Source organism: Microcaecilia unicolor, chromosome 1, assembly GCF_901765095.1.
Source record: "Microcaecilia unicolor chromosome 1, aMicUni1.1, whole genome shotgun sequence".
Lineage (NCBI taxonomy): Eukaryota > Metazoa > Chordata > Amphibia > Gymnophiona > Siphonopidae > Microcaecilia > Microcaecilia unicolor.
The window spans coordinates 251,202,359-251,223,076 of record NC_044031.1 but is presented as its reverse complement, the minus strand read 5'-3'; the positions used below and the strand labels follow the sequence as shown (position 1 = coordinate 251,223,076).

The following is a 20,718-nucleotide window of genomic DNA, read 5'->3' as shown; positions in this document are numbered from 1 at the left end:
TCTGCGCACTTGGGTGTCGAAACGAACTCCCAGATACTCCAGGGACTGAGTCGGGCGCAGCTGGCTTTTCTCCCAGTTGATGATCCACCCCAGGGAGCTCAAAAGAGCAATCACCCGGTCCACAGCTTTGCCACACTCTGCATAAGAGTGGGCTCGGATCAACCAGTCGTCCAGATAAGGATGGACTTGTACTCCTTCCTCTCGCAGGAAGGCCGCGATGACCACCATTACTTTGGAGAAGGTCCGCGGAGCAGTAGCCAACCCGAACGGGAGGGCTCTGAACTGGAAGTGTCGGCCCAGGACTGCAAAACGCAGAAAGCGTTGATGAGGAGGCCAGATGGGAATATGCAAGTACGCTTCCTTGATGTCCAAGAATGCCAGGAACTCCCCTGCCTTCACTGCCGCTATAACAGAGCGGAGAGTCTCCATGCGAAAGTGCCGAACTTTCAAGGCCCGATTGACCCCTTTGAGGTCGAGGATAGGCCGTACAGAACCTCCTTTCTTTGGTACCACAAAGTAAATGGAGTAACGTCCCTTGTCAAGCTGATTTTCTGGCACCAAAACGACCGCACCCAGGCGGATCAGATTGTCCAAAGTCTGCTGCACTGCCACAGCTTTGACCGGAGACTTGCAGGGAGAGAGTACAAACCCGTCTCTTAAGGGTTGGCAGAACTCTAGCTTGTAGCCGTCTCTGATGACTTCCAGCACCCAAGCGTCTGAAGTTACCCTGGTCCACTCGCCCAGAAACGAGGACAGGCGTCCTCCAATCTGCACTGGGCCATGGACCAGGGCCCCGTCATTGGGTACGAGACCCTGGGGGAGGACCGGAGGGCGCACCTCCGGGACGGCGGTCTCTGCGAAAGGAATGCTGCTTGGGGGAGAAGTTCCTCTTGAAGGAAGATGGGGCAGAGGAGCCCGACTTGCCCGGGCGGTACCGACAGGCTTCCTGAAACTGTCCTCTGGAGTTACCGGGGCGAGCACTGGCCCGAGCCCTGACCTCTGGTAACCTCTTGCCCTTAGACGTGCTGAGATCGGTCACAATTTTGTCCAGCTCGACCCCAAAGAGCAGCTTGCCTTTAAAAGGCAACTTAGCCAGGCAGGACTTAGAGGCGTGGTCAGCAGACCAATGCTTCAGCCAAAGCCACCGCCACGCAGAGACTGTCTGAGCCATACCTTTAGCCGAGGCTCTCAAGACATCATACAGTAAGTCTGCCAAATAAGCCAAGCCCGATTCCAGGGCCGGCCAATCAGCCCTCAAGGAAGGATCCGAGGGGGAAGCCCGCTGCACAATCGTCAGGCACGCCCTGGCCACATAGGAGCCGCAAACTGAGGCCTGCAAACTTAAAGCAGCCGCCTCGAAGGACGACCTTAAGGCCGCCTCCAATCTTCTGTCTTGGGCGTCCTTTAGGGCCGTGCCACCTTCCACCGGCAACGCCGTTTTCTTAGTCACCGCAGTGATTAAAGAATCCACGGTAGGCCAAAGAAAGGCCTCCCGTTCACTTTCAAGCAGAGGATAGAGGAGGGACATAGCCCTAGCCACTTTGAGGCTCGCTTCCGGGACATCCCATTGAGCCGAAATCAAGGTGTGCATGGCATCATGCACGTGGAAGGTTCTAGGCGGGCGCTTCGTCCCCAGCATAATGGCGGAGCCAACAGGGGCTGAGGGAGAGACGTCCTCCGGAGAGGAAATCTTCAAAATGCTCATGGCCTGCACTAACAGGTTGGGCAAGTCCTCTGAGCGAAAGATCCACGCTGCAGAGGGGTCATCCGCTCCATCCGAGCGGGAATCCGTCTCCTCCAAGGAATCCCCAAAGGACCGTTGGGAGAACCCAGATACGCTGCCCTCATCTACATCAGAAGAGACAGAGTCCTCTAAGGCCTGGAAATCCACCCGAGGGCGTTTACTTCCGGGGGCCTCAACCCCTTTATCGGACAAGGGAGCAGGGGCAGCGTTTTGCATAAGGAAGACCTGATGCAGCAGCAAAATAAACTCGGGGGAGAAACCCCCCAGACTGTGCACTTCAGCAGCCTGGGCCACAGCCCTAGACGCACCCTCAACCGGCGCTCGCAAGAGCGGGGGAGAAACATGCTGCACATCCAAAATGGCGTCCGGCGCGACACTCCGCGAAGGAGCCGCGCGGGAAGAATGGCGCTTAACTTTGGCCGCTTTTTTGCCGTTTCCCAAATCGAGGGCGGCCATAGTATTAACGTCTCCCATCTCAAGGGCGGCCCAAGAAGAAGCCATCCGAGCAAAGTGGCCGGCCAAGATGGCGGGGGCGAGCAGCGGGGGATGGGCGTTTATGGCGGGAAAAACCACCGCACCGGAGGAAGAACCGGGACACTGACCGGCCTCCAAACTGACACCCAACAAGGGCGAATCAGACTTTAAGACCCCCGCATCCCCACTAGAAGCGCACACGCGGTCCGGGGAGCGATTCTTTGCGCCCTCGCCCTCCGACGCCATAGGCCACGTGGAGACCGATCGGGGAACCCCCTGCCCGCTACAAAAAGGTAAAAATTACCTGCTTCTCGCTCCGAGCTGTAACGAACTGGTGTCCCAGTGAGTAGCTGCAATAAACGTTGAAATAAACGGAGCAAGCGGGAGGGGGGAGAAAAGGAGGGACCTGGCACCACCAGGTTTGCACTTGCTCAAGAAGAGCCCTCAACCCCAGGTACTCAACAAAACCTAAAAATTAGGCTTGGAGACCTAGCCAGAGCTGCTGCTGTGTGTGACCACCACCTGCTGAGATAGAGAACATACTGGGGAGTTTCCGGCAGCACATGACCACATATAGGGAGGCAAAAGCTTTGCTCTCTATCTCCACCTGCTGGTAGATGGACACAACCCACCAGTCTATGGATTGATCAGCATGATGATATGGAAATGTGTATTGAAGGCCCATGCATCTTTTCAAACCTTGACAAGACGCTCTCACTGTCTGAAAAATTAGGCCAAACAAAAAAAAATCTTCCAGTGAAATGGAAGTGTCAACACTGTATATATCTAGTAAGGCATTAGGTATTAAGAAACAGCCATTCTACAGTGCTTAGAAAGAAAAAAAAATGTACAGAAGAACTTGACTAACACAGATGATGTATTGTGAGGAAGGAGGACTGTAAGGGTCCAGCCACCTCAAGCCCAATACCCTCCTAAATATCCTACCCCTTTAAGAAAAAAAGATAGCACAGGAAAACCTGTTGTGGGTAAACATCACTCAGTGTCACTCTCTAATAGCAAGAACGACTTTTTTCACTAAGGGTCTTTTTGAAAACAGTCTTTCTACAGATCTTGACGTTATAGCACCAGTAATGGGCATTTTGCATCGCCCAGTGTCAGGTTTTTGGAGTCTTTTTAAAGCCTTTTTAGAGTGGCTTTAATATTCCATTTGCACTGTACACTTTCTTTTTTATCAAGTTTCTGGTTTGAACCCCTAGATTTACAATTACCCTGGTTTCTACTATCCCCTTTTTCACCATCCCTTTTTTAATTATTCTTTATACACATTGTTCCGTTCTTGTCTCCGTATCTCTCATATCTCAGCTGTTTTCCTCATCAAATCGTTATTTTTGAATCAATGCATATTGGTTCATCATCAATATGTCTTACACATTTTTTGCAGACCATTATCCAACCCTTTATAATAAGAGATTGGACATTACTACACATACAAAGATCATTCTGTATTTCAGGATATTGGATGTTTTCTGTTTAAACAGGTCAGTATCTTGTCGGATCTACCCGCTGTTCTTTTATTTATTATTTCTTATGTTATTTAAATACTATAATATTTTTGCTTTACTAGTCTTAAATATAAATTGCCATATCCCTCATATACTTTGTGTTTTCATGGTTTTCACTACATCTTTTAATGTATATGTATTATGGGTCTGTTTGTTTTGGCGGTAATTTATAATTTACAATTTATTGTATGCATATAACATCTGACTATATGCATGTTTTTATATATATACATGCTAATAATGTGTATTATGCAAACATCTTCTGTACATAATTCATACTTCTTAAGTATTTATCACAGTGCTTTCAGGTCTTTACAGTATGTTTACCATAGGTCTATATGACGTTCATTTGATTTTTAATTTTTTTTTTTTTGTAGTTTAAAACATTTTTATTGAGTATACTCCAAAATAGTACAACACTTAATCCAATTGTACATCATTTCCTATAATAGTGCTATCAACATTGGAATAACATGAACTGAATTATCAACAATCCTCATTCCCCCCCCCCCCCCCCCCGTTCCCTTAACAAACATTCTGATGGTTCGATGGTTTTATCATCAATCATACCTTAGTCTCAATCTTATTGGCCAAATCTTATGTTTCTCCCCTTCTCCCCCCCCCCCCCAGCCCCCCCTTGTTGCATGGCTCAACCTTATCTCAACCTATCTTCTCCATTTCCCCATGGCAACCCATTAAGCACTTGACTTCTTGCTTTCGGTGAAATCATATTTATGTATTGTCCCCACACCGTCAAAAACCGCACTTGTCGTTTTGGTGTCACTCTCGCCCCTCTCGCTTCCCATAACATCAATTGATGCATCTTATTTCGCCAGTACCAGTAAGAAGGGGGGGTGTCCAATATCCAGTGATTCATAATACATTTTTTCCCCACTATACAGGATTTGCTCAGGAACACTCTTTCTCCCTGAGTCCCTACCCCCCATTGTTCAGGCACACTCAGCAGCATTCTTTCAAACGTAATTAGAACTTGGGATCCTGTGACCTCCCTTACAAATTGGCCTATTCTCCCCCAGAATGCCTTTATGGTCGTACATTGCCATATACAGTGTGTTAGATTTGCACCGCCCTGTCCACATTTTAGGCACCCATCCATTTCTGTCACCCGTGCATGAAATGCCCTTCTGGGAGAGAGGTATGCCCTATGTATTATTCTATATTGGCACTCTTGCAACTCTGCACTATGTATCACCTTCTGCATGCCCCTCAATGATTGTTGTAAATGGTGTTCAGAGATATTCCTATGAATTTCAGTTTCCCACTTCATCGCCACCTCAGTTACCCGCCTCCGTGGTAGCCCTTTCTCCAGCTCTCTAAAAAACCAAGATACAGAGACCTGTCCCAACGCATCCCCTTCCAAAAACTCCCTCAACTTAGTCTCAAATCTATGAGTTAATCCTTCCTTTGGGATACTAAGTATGTAGTGGGCGAGCTGATGATAAGCCAATATCCCCAATGGCCCCCCTGAACACTTACGTTGAAAGTCAACTATGGAAATCACAGTATTATCGTCCCTGAGAAAGCTACCCAATAGCTCCACCCCTTGACCTTGAAGTGTGCGAAACACTGCATTATCACTACCCGGTGTAAAATCCTTATTCCCAACTAGAGGTAATAGTCTGCTAGCCGTTGGATCCTGACCCCACCTTTGTACCAGTTCCCGCCACATGTGCCATAGCGGTCCCAGCAACATGCTATCTTTAACTTTTTCCGGTAGTTGCCCTTTTCTCCTAACATGGATTAAGTAATTCAGATGCCAGGGATGAAAGTATGCCCTCTCTAGATCCACATCCATGTAGGTGTTTGTATCAAGGACCCAATCCCTCAAATGCCTCAATAAACATGCCTGATTATATGTCCTCATGTCTGGGATGCCTAACCCTCCCTGCCTCCAATTCCCTATTAGATATTGCCACTTCATCCTAGGTTTTCTACCAGCCCAGCAATACTTCACTACTAGTCTTCGCAATGCTACCAACTCTCGCCTTCCCAGGCGTAACGGTAACGCTTGCAGTACATAAAGCCAGCGCGGGAAAATTATCATTCGAAATAGTTGTATCCGGCCCATAAGTGACACAGGTAGCCCAGACCAACGGGATAATTGCTCCTGAGTATCCTTTAGTAACTTAGCAACATTCAAGTCATAAATTTGTCTGGTGTCCATAGGGAGCTGTATTCCCAGATACCTAAAGGAACCCCTTGCCCACCTTATAGGGAATCTATCTCCCCACTCTCCCTCGAGTTCTGCATTACTAGCTAGCGCTTCAGATTTCAGGAGGTTCAATCTGAATCCTGAATAGTCCCCGTACTCCTTTAAACTTTCCATGAGATGTGGCAGAGATCGTTTGGGATCAGTGATTAATACCAGCAGATCATCTGCGAAGGCTGCTGTTTTAAAACTATGGTCGCGTATCGTAACTCCCTGAATATCAGTATTATGTTGGATTTCTCTGAGGAGAGGGTCCAACGCCAATATGAAAAGTAGAGGCGACAGTGGACATCCTTGTCTCGTGCCTCTCTTTATCGGGAACCAGTCAGACCGTAGCCCATTGGCAAATATCTGAGCCTGCGGATCTGTATACAAAGTTCTTACTGCCCTCGCAAATAAACCTGTGATCCCATAGGCCTTCAATACTGCAAACAAATAAGTCCAATCAACTCGGTCAAACGCCTTTTCGGCGTCAAAACTAATAAGCAGGGCTTTGCTCCTATCATTTCTTATTTTTTCCAAGGCGACCCATATTCTACGCATATTCTTAGCTATAACCCTCCCACACGTAAACCCCACTTGCGAATCTATAATTAAAGATGGTAAACATCTAGCTAGCTGATTTGCCAATATCTTTGCTAAGAGTTTTAATTCAGTGTTCAGTAACGAAATTGGTCTATATGAGTCTGGTTTATCAGTTGGCTTACCTGGTTTTGGCAATACACTGATTTGCGCTCTATTTAGGTGCCTAGGCAGTTGTCCTTGTTGTATGTTGTCATTAAACACTTCGGTCAATACAGGGCTGATCTCACTATTTAGGAGCTTGTAGAATTCATTCCTCAGGCCATCCGGCCCCGGTGCCTTCCCCAATTTGCTCCCTTTAATTACTAGGACTACCTCCTCTTCTGTAATAGGAGCATTTAATACCTCTGCATCCTCTTCTAAAATCTGTGGTAGATCCACACTATGAAGATAAGTCTCACTAGGTCTCACTAGGTCTTTTTGTTTTGCATATAGGCTGCCAAAAAAGTCCCCCGGAATTTTAACTATACTTTCATCCATATTTACCCGTGTTCCCGTGTTACCCTCCATTGCGAGTATTTTTTTGGCACTAAATCGCCTATGGGCGATTCGAGCTAGAAATCTGCCACTTTTATTAGCAAACCTATACAGCTTATACTTGTAATATATGTTCGTTTTCTGCGTTTGCTCATGTAAAAGTTCATTAAGGGCCTGTTGTGTCTCCAATAACTGTCTTTTAAATCTTAGTTCATGATGTACCCCATATTTCTTCTGCAGCGCTACTACCTGTCTTTCCAGCCTCATCACCTCCCTATTTCTGGCCCGTTTTTTGAAAGCTAGATAGGATATTATATCTCCCCGAAGTACCGCCTTCGCCGCTTCCCAATAGAGTATAGGGTCTATCCTATGTTGTTCATTGTTGCTGCTATAATCTCTCCATTTCTCCACCAGGAAGGGCAAGAACTGGGGGTCGCGGTAAAGATAAGTTGGAAAACGCCAGGATCCTAGCTGAAATCCTCCCTCTCCTACTTTAATCTGGACTCTCACCCATGCATGGTCGGAAATCGTTATGGGGCCTATCTGTGCCTCCTCCACTTTTGTTAGTAGCTCTCTAGAGATCCATATATAGTCTATTCTAGATAACGTTTGGTGTGCTCTGGAAAGATGCGTAAAATCTTTGTCTACCGGATGTAATATTCTCCATGCATCCACCAGTTCTAACATTTCACAAATTCTAGAGTTACCTCTCTCCTTTCTGGCCAGATCCCTCCCAGTTGGTTGAGACCTATCCCAAGTCGGGTCTAATACATCATTCAGGTCTCCTCCTACCAATAAGGGAATATCACCCAAACTATGGATTTTGCGCGTGATTTGAGTGACAAACTTCCTATCATAGGTATTGGGAGCATATATATTGCATAGCAGGAGTGGCTGTCTCTCCACAACTACTGAGGCTATAACATATCTCCCCCCTCTATCAGCCACCACCTTCTTGACCTCTACATTCAAGTTTTTCCTTATCAATATCACCACTCCTCCCTTTTTCCCAACTGCTGGTGCATCATATAGCTCTCCCACCCACCAGGTTTTCAACTTCTTATGTTCATCCCTCGTAAGATGTGTTTCCTGTAAGAACGCTATGGACGCTTTTTTATCATTCAACATTTTCAGGATTTTTTGCCTCTTAATCGGCGAGTGAATGCCCCCCACATTCCATGTTATGCATTGCAAAGTTGTCATGTCACACCTCTCTCTGTTTTGTGTCTTACTTGCAAGGCTTTATGTACACTCTTCTTTCTTACACACGGAGAGAGCGTCCCAGCCTCCGCCCTCCCCTCCCTCATGCTTCTTTGGGTCACCCCTAAGTTTTCCTTCATACTTCTCTCCTTCCAATTCCATGCATACAAGGATTTCCTCTTCCCTTCCCTTCCCCCTCCCTCCCATCCACCCTCCCTCCCCCCCGTATCCCCTTCTCCCTCTATACCCACCATCTGTCGTCCCTTGCCTATTGGCATAACTTCCTGTTTTCCAAGGCTAGGGCGCCTCATGTATCTGTGGCTATCCCCACCCACCCAACCTGTCACCAGAACTTATTTCTCACCAAGCCTCTTGTATTAAAACCAGATAAACGAAAATGTCTCTTCTGTTCATGTCCATCGTAAGTACCCTCAGTTCTCCTCAGGTTAATAGCTGTGCCAGCCCCTCACTGTTCCAGTATTCATTTGGCCAGCTGTAGTCCTCAAAAATCCATGTCTGTTAGCCCAAACAACCACATTTTTCCGCTTTGCTTGTACTTGGCGCATAATAAATCCCCAGTGGAGATTCAAACAATCACTGTCTGCAGCCTTTATGTCCGCTACTCCTCTGTCTTGCCTCTGTCATTAGTTATCTGCTATGCCAAATGTCCTTGATGCTTCTAGCAACTGAGCCAACCGTAAACTCTCAAAACTCAAACAACAAAAGTGGGCAACGGCTCATCTCCTGATATGAGCCAGCCAGACTCCCTTATAACTTGCTACTTGCATAACAATACTCATATAGTCCAAACATGACAATAATTTGTATCTGTATGGACCAGTCCATCTCCACTGAGGCCTTTAACTTGTGACCAATGCTCAGTGTAGTCTCTTCTTTCCTTAATAGAGCTCCCTTTTGTTCTCAGCCCTCGCGCTCTTTGGCTAGCATCCGGTCTACATATTTAGTTGCTTCCTCTACTTTCTCAAAGTAGACTGCTTGGCCATTTTCCAGCAGTTTGAGCTTAGCTGGGTATAGAAGGCTGAATCTGTACTTAAGCCCAAAAAGTTTGGTGCACAGCGGTGCAAAGCCCTTTCTTGCTGTGGACACTGCAGTGGAATAATCTTGAAAACAGAGGATTTTTTTGCTTTTGTATTCCAGTTGCTTGCCTGCACGCAGTTCTTGCAAGATGAGCATTTTATGGGCATAATTCAAGATCTTAAAGATCACCACTCGGGGCCTTCCTGTATCCTCTCTCCTCTGGCCAAGTCTGTGCGCTCTTTCCACCCTTAATGCTGTTGCCAATTCCTCATTGCTAAGCGCCTCCGGCAGCCATTTTTCCAAAAATACACAGAGATTCCGCTCAGGCAGGGTTTCAGGCAGCCCCACAAGGCGCAGATTGTTCCGTCTCGAACGATTTTCAAGATCGTCGAGCTTTGCCTCCACCTCTGCAAGGCGCGCCTGCATTCTCGGTTGCTCCTCTGAGACCTTTTGGATATCCTCCTCCGCTATCCCGACTCTACGCTGCACTTCCTGAAGTTCAGTAAACAGTTGCATGTGCCTCTCAGTCAGCCCTTCTAGTTTGTCCAATATTAGTTGCAGTTTATTGCCCACCGCTTGTTCCACCGCTGCCCTCACCTCTTCCGTGATTTCTGCAGCCCACGATGTGCCTGGCGACGGCAATGCTGGCGCGGCCCTGTCCGCCATTTTGTTCTCCGCGGCGCGGGCTTTTTCTTTGGGATCTTTTCGAGCCGCTTTCGCAGCCATCCGCGTCGCCTCAGCCGCCACCAACAGTCAATTTATGTGTTAAATGTCTTTGCTGGTGTTTGCTTCGGGTTTTGGGTGGGTGTTCGATTCTACGAGCGCCGATTTAAATATGCGCCCCGGAGCAGCTCTGTCTCACGTCTTCACCGCTCCATGCCTCCACCGGAAGTCGCCTTGATTTTTAATTTTAAATGTACCTAAATGATGTCATTATGAACAGTGTACCCCTAATTTTATGTTCTTTTTTATGTGTATTTTATTCATTTTTTCACTGTTACTATCATAATATTTTATTTAAAAATGTTCAATTTCTTTGTAGACTCCTGATGCAGGCCTAGCGGCCGAAACACAACGTTTCTGTCGAGTCTTTTAATCAATAAATGTTTTTACTTCAAAATTCACCTTTCCTGTCTTTGGTACCCGTGGTCAACCTCCCACTTTTTCTTTTTACACTTTTGTGTTTTCTCGTGGGGCGTTTGAGTTCTCCGCTTAAGCGGATTCTCCTGGAAGCAAGAGAGGAACCCATAAAGTTAGAAAGCCCATCAACTATAATTCCTGTGGATTATAAAGAAATTAAGATAGGAAACTGACCTGAAAAGGCTTGTACTCTGTATATAGCAGGTGGGTCCCTATACTACCCATGGACAAATGAAAGTTGGTAGTTACTCAAGCTGTCTGCTTCAGAAGTGTTTGTGGGGAGGTTGTTTTGTTTTGTTCTGCTGCTAGCAGATGGGGAAGGACATAACAGAGGTCAGGCTTTATCTATTATGAGCAATTATGCAAGGATCTGCTAGCTATCTGAGTCCTTGGCTTGTAAGAGGGGCCCAACAGGAAATAGGGAATGAACATTTTGACATTGAGTAGTTTGGTTTGCACCAGGAAATTCAGGGATTGAGACTGTTCATGAAACAATACATTTTGGGTAGTTTCTTTAAAGACTGAACTATAGACTGCTTTACTGAGAAACTCTTTTCCAGGAAAAAGAAGAGACATTAAGTTGCTTAAAAGGGACCTTCCTCTGAAGGACTGCTACTGAGGAGCTTATTTGCATAAAGTTTCCAAGGCACTTGGTTGGATCCTCTTTTTGGGTCATGTACAAAGTAAAGGGAACGAAGACCTGGATTGGTCACTGTTAGAAACAGGATGCTGGGCTTGATGGACCTTCAGTCTCTCCCAGTATAGCAGTACTTATGTAGAACACCAAGTTTTCTGTTTATATTCCAAATTGTGGCGACTTGAACTTTGTTCTCATATTTCACTCCAACTTTACTGAAAACAGAAAATAAAGACCCCGTACAGGGGAATCAAGCCTACAGTGTAGAATTCTCTGCTTACTTCTGGAAGACAGGAGTTCTCTTCTACCCCTGTGGCCTCTACTGGGAGAGGACCTCATCACAGTAACTGTGGGTTGGTGTTCTCATGGCTCACATTTAATTAAATTCTCTTCTCTTCTCTGAGAAACATGAAAAAGAAACCACACACACATACAAAGTCTGAGCTCCCCAGGCTTTAGCTTAATAATGCTTGTCTTCACGGAGCTGTAAAGTTCACTTCACAACCAGCCTCAGGTGTTGCTGCGTTTGTGTGCTCTGGAAGTTTATTTTTGGCGTGCCTGTTCATTCACATAAGTTGAACAATGTTGACAGTTTCATTCTGTTCTGCCAATAAAACTCAATTTTAAAAAAAACGGCACACCTAAACTGGAACACTTGCTGCACACAAACCAACAGAGTACAGTACAAAGTAACAAGGAAGGCATATGGATTATCCAGCTCACTATCAGTTTTTAATAAGGCTGCAGCAGGGAGAGGTACAGGAGGGAGGCAGCATGTGATTAATAGTTAACATGTTAATCATAATTAATTTGCAGCCCTAGCTTTTAGTAATGCAGGACTCTCAAACATTCTACTGAGAGAGGGGAGGAGGAAAGGAAAGACAGAAGCAGAACATTCTTAATAAATACCATACTGTGCATTTATCCTCTAGGTAGCTGATATTCAGCCTGGTTTAAGCGAGCAGGAGAAGCTCCTGCCCACAAAACAATACTGAGCAGGCCAGGGGACAATATTTGGTGGCATTTAATTGGGTAGTGCCACTGAATATCAGCTCTGACCATCACAATACTGTCCAGGGGTGATGTTAGGGAGGAGCCAGCAGTTATGTGGGCACCATCCATATTCAGCACCAGTGCCTGCCTAAGTGGACAGACAGAACCACACAAAAGACATAATCCTATCTTTGATTGCACCCACTATATCCTACTGGTTAGAATACTGAATGCCAGTGCTTAGATATGGCTCTGGCACCAAATATCTAGTTTAGACTCAGCATGTGGCTGTCAGCAGCCTTAAAAATGCAACTACCTAAGGCTGAATACTGGGTGATACATTCATGGTAGAGTACTAGTCAAACCATTTTCTGTATACAGTAAATCCTTACAGTGAACAGAGCTTTGAAGTATTTCAAACTAGTACCTTCTCAACCACATGTTTACCTGCGTTTGCAAAACACTGATAAGCTGATCTTTCTCCTCTAAAGAGGCATCAAACTCTTCCTGGAGATGTTTCTTGGCCTGCTGATCCATTTGTAACTCCTTAAAAATAAATAAATAAATACATACATACATAAAAATGTTAGATGTTTTAAACTGAGAAAGTAATTTTATAATAATATATGCAGGCAAACACAAACTTCAGTCCAAGGAATACAATGGTTAGATTTGTGTGTATATAGGTTGTAGACATATATTTTGATGTGCATATAGTATAAATCATTTTAAAAGAGGTATAAAATATTATTTTACCTGTGGAAAAGACCTTTATAATTATCCCCTTAATTAGCTCCCATTTACATTCCTTATTCCATTCATTTTCTGTTCTAATGGACTCCCCCCTGGTCTGGTATTATCAGACCCAGTGTGAAGCTATAGCTGGGGAATTGATACAACAGTCTTGCAGACAAAGAGAACATATGAACAACAATCAAAACTGCCCTCCAGTATTTTTCAGTTTTATTTCTACATCTGCCCCAGTTCACATACACATGGAAAGCTATTTTATAACAAGGTGTCTATGCTGTTATATAATAGCTGCAACATATGAGTCAACTAGTAAAAAAGCCCCGTTTCTGATGCAAATGAAACGGGGGCTAGCAAGGTTTTCATCTGTATGCATGTGGGAGTGTGTGTGTCCCTGCCCTCTGCCCTCTCTCCCTTCCCCTGTGCTGTCTGCCCTCTCTGTCCCCTCCCCCCTCGGAGTGGAGTCCTTCAGTGTTAAGTTTCCTGCTGTGCTGTGTTTATGTTACAGAGATAGTGAGGGCTTCTGCCCTCTCTCCCCTCCGAGTCCTTCACTGTTACAGAGAGAGCAATTTGATTTCGTGCTTTGCTGTGTTTTCCTTCACTGTTTGTATTACAGAGAGAGCGAGGGCAGGGCAGACACTCATGGGGAAACCGGATCTCTCTCCCCCTTCACACTTCCGGCTGGAGGCTTCATTTAGAACGTTGGTGGTGCCTTTTATATATAAAGATGTGGCTTTATAAGATTATCCCAGGGGTTAGTAGGCACACGCATTTATACCTGCTCTGAGCAAGTGTAGTTATATGCATGTATGTGCTCGAAAGAATAGACACCTATGTGTGTACTTTAAGACAATATGGACTTAAGTGCCAGTCCTGCCGTTCCTCTATTTTTCATCCCCAGGAATGCCTACACATATAGAATACCAGCGTAACAGGTCAAGCATGCCTATATTTTAGGCACAATCACACCAGCCATAGAGCTGGTGTAAATGCTCTTGGCTAAGCTGTTAAACATCATGAGCAGATGATAGCTTTTATAATCTACACATGTAAAGGTGCATCTTGCCCATGCTCTACCCAAACCCCATCTATGGGATGCTGCATACTTTGCAGATGGGCATTCAAGTATTAGTGCATATTTACAGAATGCTGCATAGCCAGAAAATGTTCATTTAGATATGTATATGGACACATATATGCATAAATGACTAGATTACTGGTATTTGAATACATTCTTGCCACCTAAAACTAGGTGGCTCCTTGCAGAATCTCTCCCTATGTTTCTATGTGCCTAACTTTTTCCCCGCGAACAAGCAAAACTGAGTTAGGCACAAAACCCAAGGGAGTCTTATAAAACCCTACCTGAGTGTGTAAAATGCTGTTTGACACACTTTAGTCCCTTATAAAACTACCCTTACACAGACTACAACAAAAAGCTTCTAATATTGGATAAATTACATTTCTCTCCCGAAGAACAACTAATGATACTCAATGACTCATTTGACTAATTGACTAGAAACTGAACTAGCTAACCAGAAAGCACCCACATAGAAAGACAGCAGCACTTCTGAAGTTGAACTTACTATTAAGGATAAAATTAATGCATATTGGGGCCCTTTTACAATGCGGGCTTACTGCTTGCTAACCTGGAACTGCCGCCAGCCCAACATGGCTGCCAATGGTAGTTCTGCCATGAGTGTGCGCCATCTCCATTGCATTGTAAAAAAAAAAAATTATTTTATAGCGCAGCACTAACCCGGCAGTAATTGAGCACTGCTGCATGCTGCCCAGTTACCGCCCAGTTACCACGGGAGACTTTACCGCCACCTCAATGGGTAGCGCTAAGTGCTCCCCCCGCATGGCCATTTCTTTTAGGGGCTTTTTACCTGCTGTGGTAAAAAGGGACCTGGAACGCGGGAAAAAATGGCCTCCGCCAATACCACAGGGTCCTTTTCCCACAGCTTAGTGATAGATAGATAGATAGATAGATAGATAGATAGATAGATAGATAGATAGATAGATAGATAGATAGATAGATAGATAGATAGATAGATAGATAGATAGATTATAGGGGAAAAGATACACAAGGAGAATTACAATAAATTATAATAAGGGAAGGGGGTGGTTAAATTTAACTTACAAGCAAGAAAGAAAAAGGGGGGTCCTCACAGCTATCACAAAAAGACAAGCAAAAACAACGTGGGTGAAAGTGAGGGAAGTTCTAAGTGACCAAGGCAAACAAGGAGTAAGTGTCATGACTCTTGGGGCTTGGTAATAAGAAGCCCCAATATCATGGAGCATAACCCTGGCGCAGCAATCACCTGAAGTCTCTATTATTTTATAAAGTCTCTTTTATTGAATAAATCACAGATAATTTACTCACGGATAGATGTTCAGGATACAGAGACTTCTTAATCTGGAGGCTGTGGGAGGTGGAGATCTGAAGAGAGGTAGTTGTATTGCAGGGGGAGGGGAAAGTAGTTGAACAGGTAGAAATAGTCCAAAGCTGGGTGACTGCGATGTGCAATATCTCATTTGGAAGAAGATATTTACAGGGTAAAAAATCCAGGTTCGTTACAGGGAGTTTGAGCTGGACAGAGCTGTCTGGAGCGAGATGGTGTTAACTCCATGTCCCTGGCTGTAATGGAGGAAGAAGCCCCTCGTGGCTGAAAGGACAAGGAAGTGGTGGGGCTTCACACAGGGAGGAGCAGATAGAGACCAATGGGGACAGAGCCTGCTATCGGATAGCAAGGGGTAGTCCTAGAGATAGGAGGGAAAGGTCATACCTGGCTGACCTCTGTGGACAGAATAGTAAGACTGAGCAGGAAGACAAAAGAGCCAAGCTTGGCAGAGAGAGAGGGAGAGAGAGAAGGTCTGAGCAGCCTCACAACCAGTGATAGCAGTTCTTACACAGCCAAACAAGTGTGGTTGCACTGCCTGTGAACTACATTACCCACAGTGCATTGCTCATGTATTTTTCCAGTGGGGAAACTGCAGCAATGATAGTCCTTGGGACTGAGAATAACAGTAAAGGCATTACACACATTTTAGGATCACGTTATAAACTAGTGCGAGGCTGTCGGAGGACAGAACAGTAAGAGCATCCAAACATTAATTTGCCAAAATAAGCTGGCCCAAAGGCCCTACATGGGCCGGGTTACGGCACAATGCCTTCCTCAGGGGTCTAAAAACACAGAAAGAATAAAACTAATAAAAAAAACAACATAAACAAATAACTAATGATACATAATGAATCGCCACAGATAGAACAAAAACAGCATGATAAAATAATTAAATAAATAAAAAATACATAATAAGTGGAAATACTTAGTGTTAATGATGAATTGGCACAAACAGAGCAACATAATGTGTACAAGTATGTGAAATGGGAGCTATATATGATCTAATAGTATGGACAGTAATATTGAAGAATAAAAACAAAAAGAGAATAAAAAAGTGTATATACCCAAATGAAAGTTCTAGCCTAAATTCTAAAGGTATGGCGTTCCATAATGTGGACCAATTACACTATATATCTTTTTCTGTTGGTTTGTTTGCTTTTTATGTTTTGTATTTTACCTCCCGCAGTTCTCCAATTCTACGAAGAGCTTTATCCTGGCTTTGGCTCAAAATGGACTGAAAACAAATAAAAAATATATATATGAGAGAACAAAGGTGGATCACAAAATAGTAAGTAACTTATAAAAGATATAAAATTTAAAATGTTTTTACCAAAGCAAAAATTTAAGGACTTACAAAAAAAAATAATGCATGGGCTATAACAATGCATGACCACTGTAGTAATAATACAAATATAATAACTTGCTTAAAAAAGAATGTACTTATTCTTTTATGATAACTTATATATTCTCAATATGGCAAGACCAGTACCAAAAGTCCTTCCAAAGTACTTATATTTTGAAATTTCTTTATTAAGCAAAACATTAAACTGAAACTAAACTAAATAATGTAATGTGGTATCTCATTATAACTCAGTATTTTTCAAAGTTTATAATCCAATATTGGGTCATTACATGCTCTTTACTAGATCACAGCCCTATTCCCATCCCCAAACCCAACCAATCTACAAAGCTGTTTTTATGGAGAGACACAGTACCAGGAAGTGCTGAGTCTTCCTCAGCACTCTCTAACAACTCACAGCTCAGTGCTGCTCTTAAGAGGTTCAATCCACAAAGTATACATACTCCCACAATATTCATGTGGTGACTGTTGAAAGGTATAGAAGTATGGGCCCCATGCAACTCGAAGTGACCTAAAGTTATACTTAACTGAGCTAGTAGCATAGGGTAAGAAAAGTGTCAGATGAGAGAAAGTAATGAGTGGGAAACAGAGACAGTAATGAGGAATAAAAGCCTTAGCAAAAGGGGAACAATGAGCATTAGTGTGTAGGGGTGAGCGAGTAATGGTATGTCAGGAGTGAGTGAGCAATACAGAGGTGAAAATAAGAAATGGGAGTGGGAACAAAAGAATGAGCATAGTCTACATAAAATCTGTTTTACTCCCTTAAGGTGTTGTCAGGTATTCGTGGCCTGGATTGGCCACTACTGGAAACAGGATTCTGGCCTCGATCGGGACTACAGTCTATCCCATTGTGGCCATTCTTATGTTTAAGGGGTTTTTTTGTTTTGGTTTCTTTTTTCAATCCTGACTCTTTTAATCAGATTCTCTTCAATTGGGTGGACACTGTCGTAGGAGAGGTTAGATCTGGTTCACAACCCCTCCGGTTTTAGACAGATACAGTGCAGGAGGCTATAGCTTTGAGGCACGCTTCTTCTGCCGAGAAAGCCCCCGTCTCCCTCACGTTACCCAGTCCTAGCCTGGTGCTCTGTTGTCGGGTCTCTCGTGGCTCCTCAGCTGCGAGGTCCTAGTCTCCTGTGGTCCCACCCGCGGTCTCTCCACTCTCCGCCGAAGGGTAGGCACTGGCTATCTGCTCGCAGTTCACCTCCCGTCCGTGGACGCGGGCGGCTGCTCCCAGCACGGCCGCCGGCTTGTGTGGGGGGGGGAAGAGGTCCGACTGGCCCAATCCTCTCGGTCCCTTGAAGCGTGATTAGAGTGTTGCTGCTGAGAGCTGCCCTGCTCGCCTGCCCTCCACCGTCCTCCAGAATCTTCCACTGATTTGGACACACTGTCTAGGCTTAGGGCTTTGCTAGCCGCTGCCACGGGTTCCTTCTTGAAGGCTTGCAGCGGTTGATGCTGGTGGAGAGCAAGCAGAATATCCCTGACCATACGCGGGGCCTGTTCAGCTACTCCTCGGCCCGGGCCCGTGCACCCTCTTTCATGCATTGCCTCTCCTTCGCCTCACACTCTGTCTCAGGCCTCAAAGAGCAGGAGGCGACTGTGGCTGCCATGGTCAGCAAGGCCGGGGGGATCCCTAGAGCCGCCGCACAGCAACCCAGAGCAGCAACCGGGGGCAGCAATACGCCACTACTGCTGCTGGTATGAGCTAGAGGCCCAGAAGTAAAGGCTGCGGTGCTGTTGCTACTGCTCCTGACGGCTCAGTTGAACTCTAACTCTCCTCTGTTTTGGGGAAGCCGTTGGAAAAGAGCAGGCCACTTCCCGGCGGGCCGGCCGCGTACTCGGAGCCCGGGCGGGGCTGGTAAGGTAACTAGTTGAAAGATTACTATAATCTCCTTTTAAAAAGGTTCCAACCTGGTTAAAGTGGAATCTATTTTTTCAGAAGAGGCTCCTTCTTTCCAAAATGTTGCCCAAATCTTAGCAAAACTCTTCGCTGCACTACTGCTTCATCCACACACATTCTCGAGCTCAGCCTGCCTCTGGGGTCCTGGATGAAAACATTACTCTAAATATTTTACATTTCAATTTCTTACCTCAAAGCCTAAATCTGGCTTCCAGCACCGCGTACTGTATCTTCCTACGTCATCTGTTACCCTCATGTACCAGAACAGCTGGTTCCTTTCCAACACTCTCTAAAATACTGACAGGTGACCTCCTCCACTTTCATAACAGACAGGCAAGTAAGTTACCAAGTAAGCCTTGCAACCACCTTCCAACAAAGCTATCTACATGAAGAAAAAGCCAGAGATCATTTGGCATCTAAACCATTTACAAAAGGAAGCAGACTGGGCAGAGGGTGGCCTTTCTGGTCTTCCTCATCTGACAACATTCTATTTTTGTGCACTGAAAGCCAGGTAAGAGAGCAGCCTAATGGTATACAAGATTGTTTTGAATATCTTGATAACTTTTCTAATTATCATGTGGGGGCTTGGTAAGTAATTAAATATTTGATTTAGGAAAACATTCTGTCACCTTCCAGAAAGCACCTAGCCTATTAGGGACAGAAAACTACCTGCAAAAATTAGTATATGTAAACCATTTTGACTATCTACAGAAAGGCAGTATATCAAGTGTGGAATAAACCAACATAAATCAATGATATGTTTTTGTCATTTTAGAACTGTATTCAAAATACTAAAACCAAAGAGACAATATTCCATTTTCTGACCACTCTGTTGTGATATCACAGTCAGTAACTGCTATGTAGTTAAATTAGAAAGGAGCCCAATAGTCACACTTAAACCAAGGCAGCACAGGCACATCAGAAGTTAATTTTATTTTTGCTTTGAGTAGAAAATTTAGCTCCTTGAGTGCCAAACAGTTTGACACTCCAATGTACAAAGGAATTTTGGAGGTTTGCCTGCAATAAAATGTTGAAGTTTATGTTTTTAATTAAAACTTGGTATACCGCCTTTCAAGTAAAATCAAAGCAGTTTACAATGAAAAACAACCAAGAAAGGACAGAACGGTTAAGGCAAAAAAACAAAAAAAAGTTTTTAACAAGCTGTGCATCTTTTCTGGGTACCTAAACAAACTATGGACCATTTATACTATAAAAAATGCTATGGTTCAAAATAAATATGGGTCCGATAAAGAAAAAAAAACCCACTGCAAGTAAAGCACAGAGGTTTGAAATCCTTATGTCTAATTTCATGGAATTTAACTTATAGCAGGATTCCTTACCATACAGAGGTTGTCTCTAAGAATCCTGCATCTAATCTCCTATACAACATCTTGGAACTAATCAAATAGCAGAAGATTAAGATGTCCCAGTCATAGCGTGTCTTACAAAGTAAAGGCTGCTAACTCCTTGTAACAGAAGTCATGTGATGACTAATCATACTGCATGAAAAACCTCCAGGATAACAGGGATATGTAATCTTTTTATGTATTTTTGGCATGTTAAAACAAAAGCACTTCTTACCTGCAACTTTTCCTTCTCTCTATGCAGAGTTCGATAGTTTGTGACCAGCTAAAATACACAAAAATGGCATTTATTAATAGCTCAGTATTAATTTTATCAAATATTCATTTGGGGCTAAAGGAGGAGTGGCTTAGTGGTTAGGGTGGTGGACTTTGGACCTGGGGAACTGAGGAACTGAGTTCGATTCCCACTTCAGGCACAGGCAGCTCCTTGTGACTCTGGGCAAGTCACTTAACCCTCCATTGCCCCATGTAAGCCGCATTGAGCCTGCCATGAGTGGGAAAGCGCGAGGTACAAATGTAACAAACAAACAAAAAAACCTAAACACTGATTCCAAAATTGAGTTCCTTAAGAAATTAGATTGTAGAAGCTATTAGAATAAACATTTATGTGTTTACATAAATTAAGAGTTCCTTGGTGTATGAAAAAATATTAGGTGTTCTGCCACAGTAAAATGATTGGGCATCACTGATCTAAAGGAACCACATACATACTCTAATTTGGGAGGGCTGAGTGAGGGATACAATGAAGATACATACCTGTAGCAGGAATTCTCCGAGGACAGCAGGCTGGACATCATCACGCATGGGTCGTCGTCCGCGACGGCCCACGAGACCGGAAGTCAAACAAAACTTTGAAAAGTTCTGGAAGCAGCGGGGACAACGCACCGCGCATGCGTGAGTGACTTCT

The 20,718-nt window shown here is 44.4% G+C and overlaps 1 protein-coding gene across 2 annotated transcripts in view; it reads right to left on the bottom strand.

Annotated features, from left to right (window-relative positions):
• Window positions 1-20,718, bottom strand: part of LOC115471783 (golgin subfamily A member 4-like) — a 178,193-nt gene that overhangs the window by 123,018 nt on the left and 34,457 nt on the right. Inside the window, exons 3-5 of one of the 2 annotated variants that reach the window (XM_030205621.1) lie at window positions 20,029-20,076; window positions 16,368-16,424; window positions 12,486-12,584 (exon numbers count right to left, since the gene is read on the bottom strand). In XM_030205621.1, the coding sequence (XP_030061481.1) occupies window positions 12,486-12,584; window positions 16,368-16,424; window positions 20,029-20,076 (204 nt within the window). The remainder of the gene's footprint in view (window positions 1-12,485; window positions 12,585-16,367; window positions 16,425-20,028; window positions 20,077-20,718) is intronic. The other variant, XM_030205611.1, reaches the window with a different exon arrangement.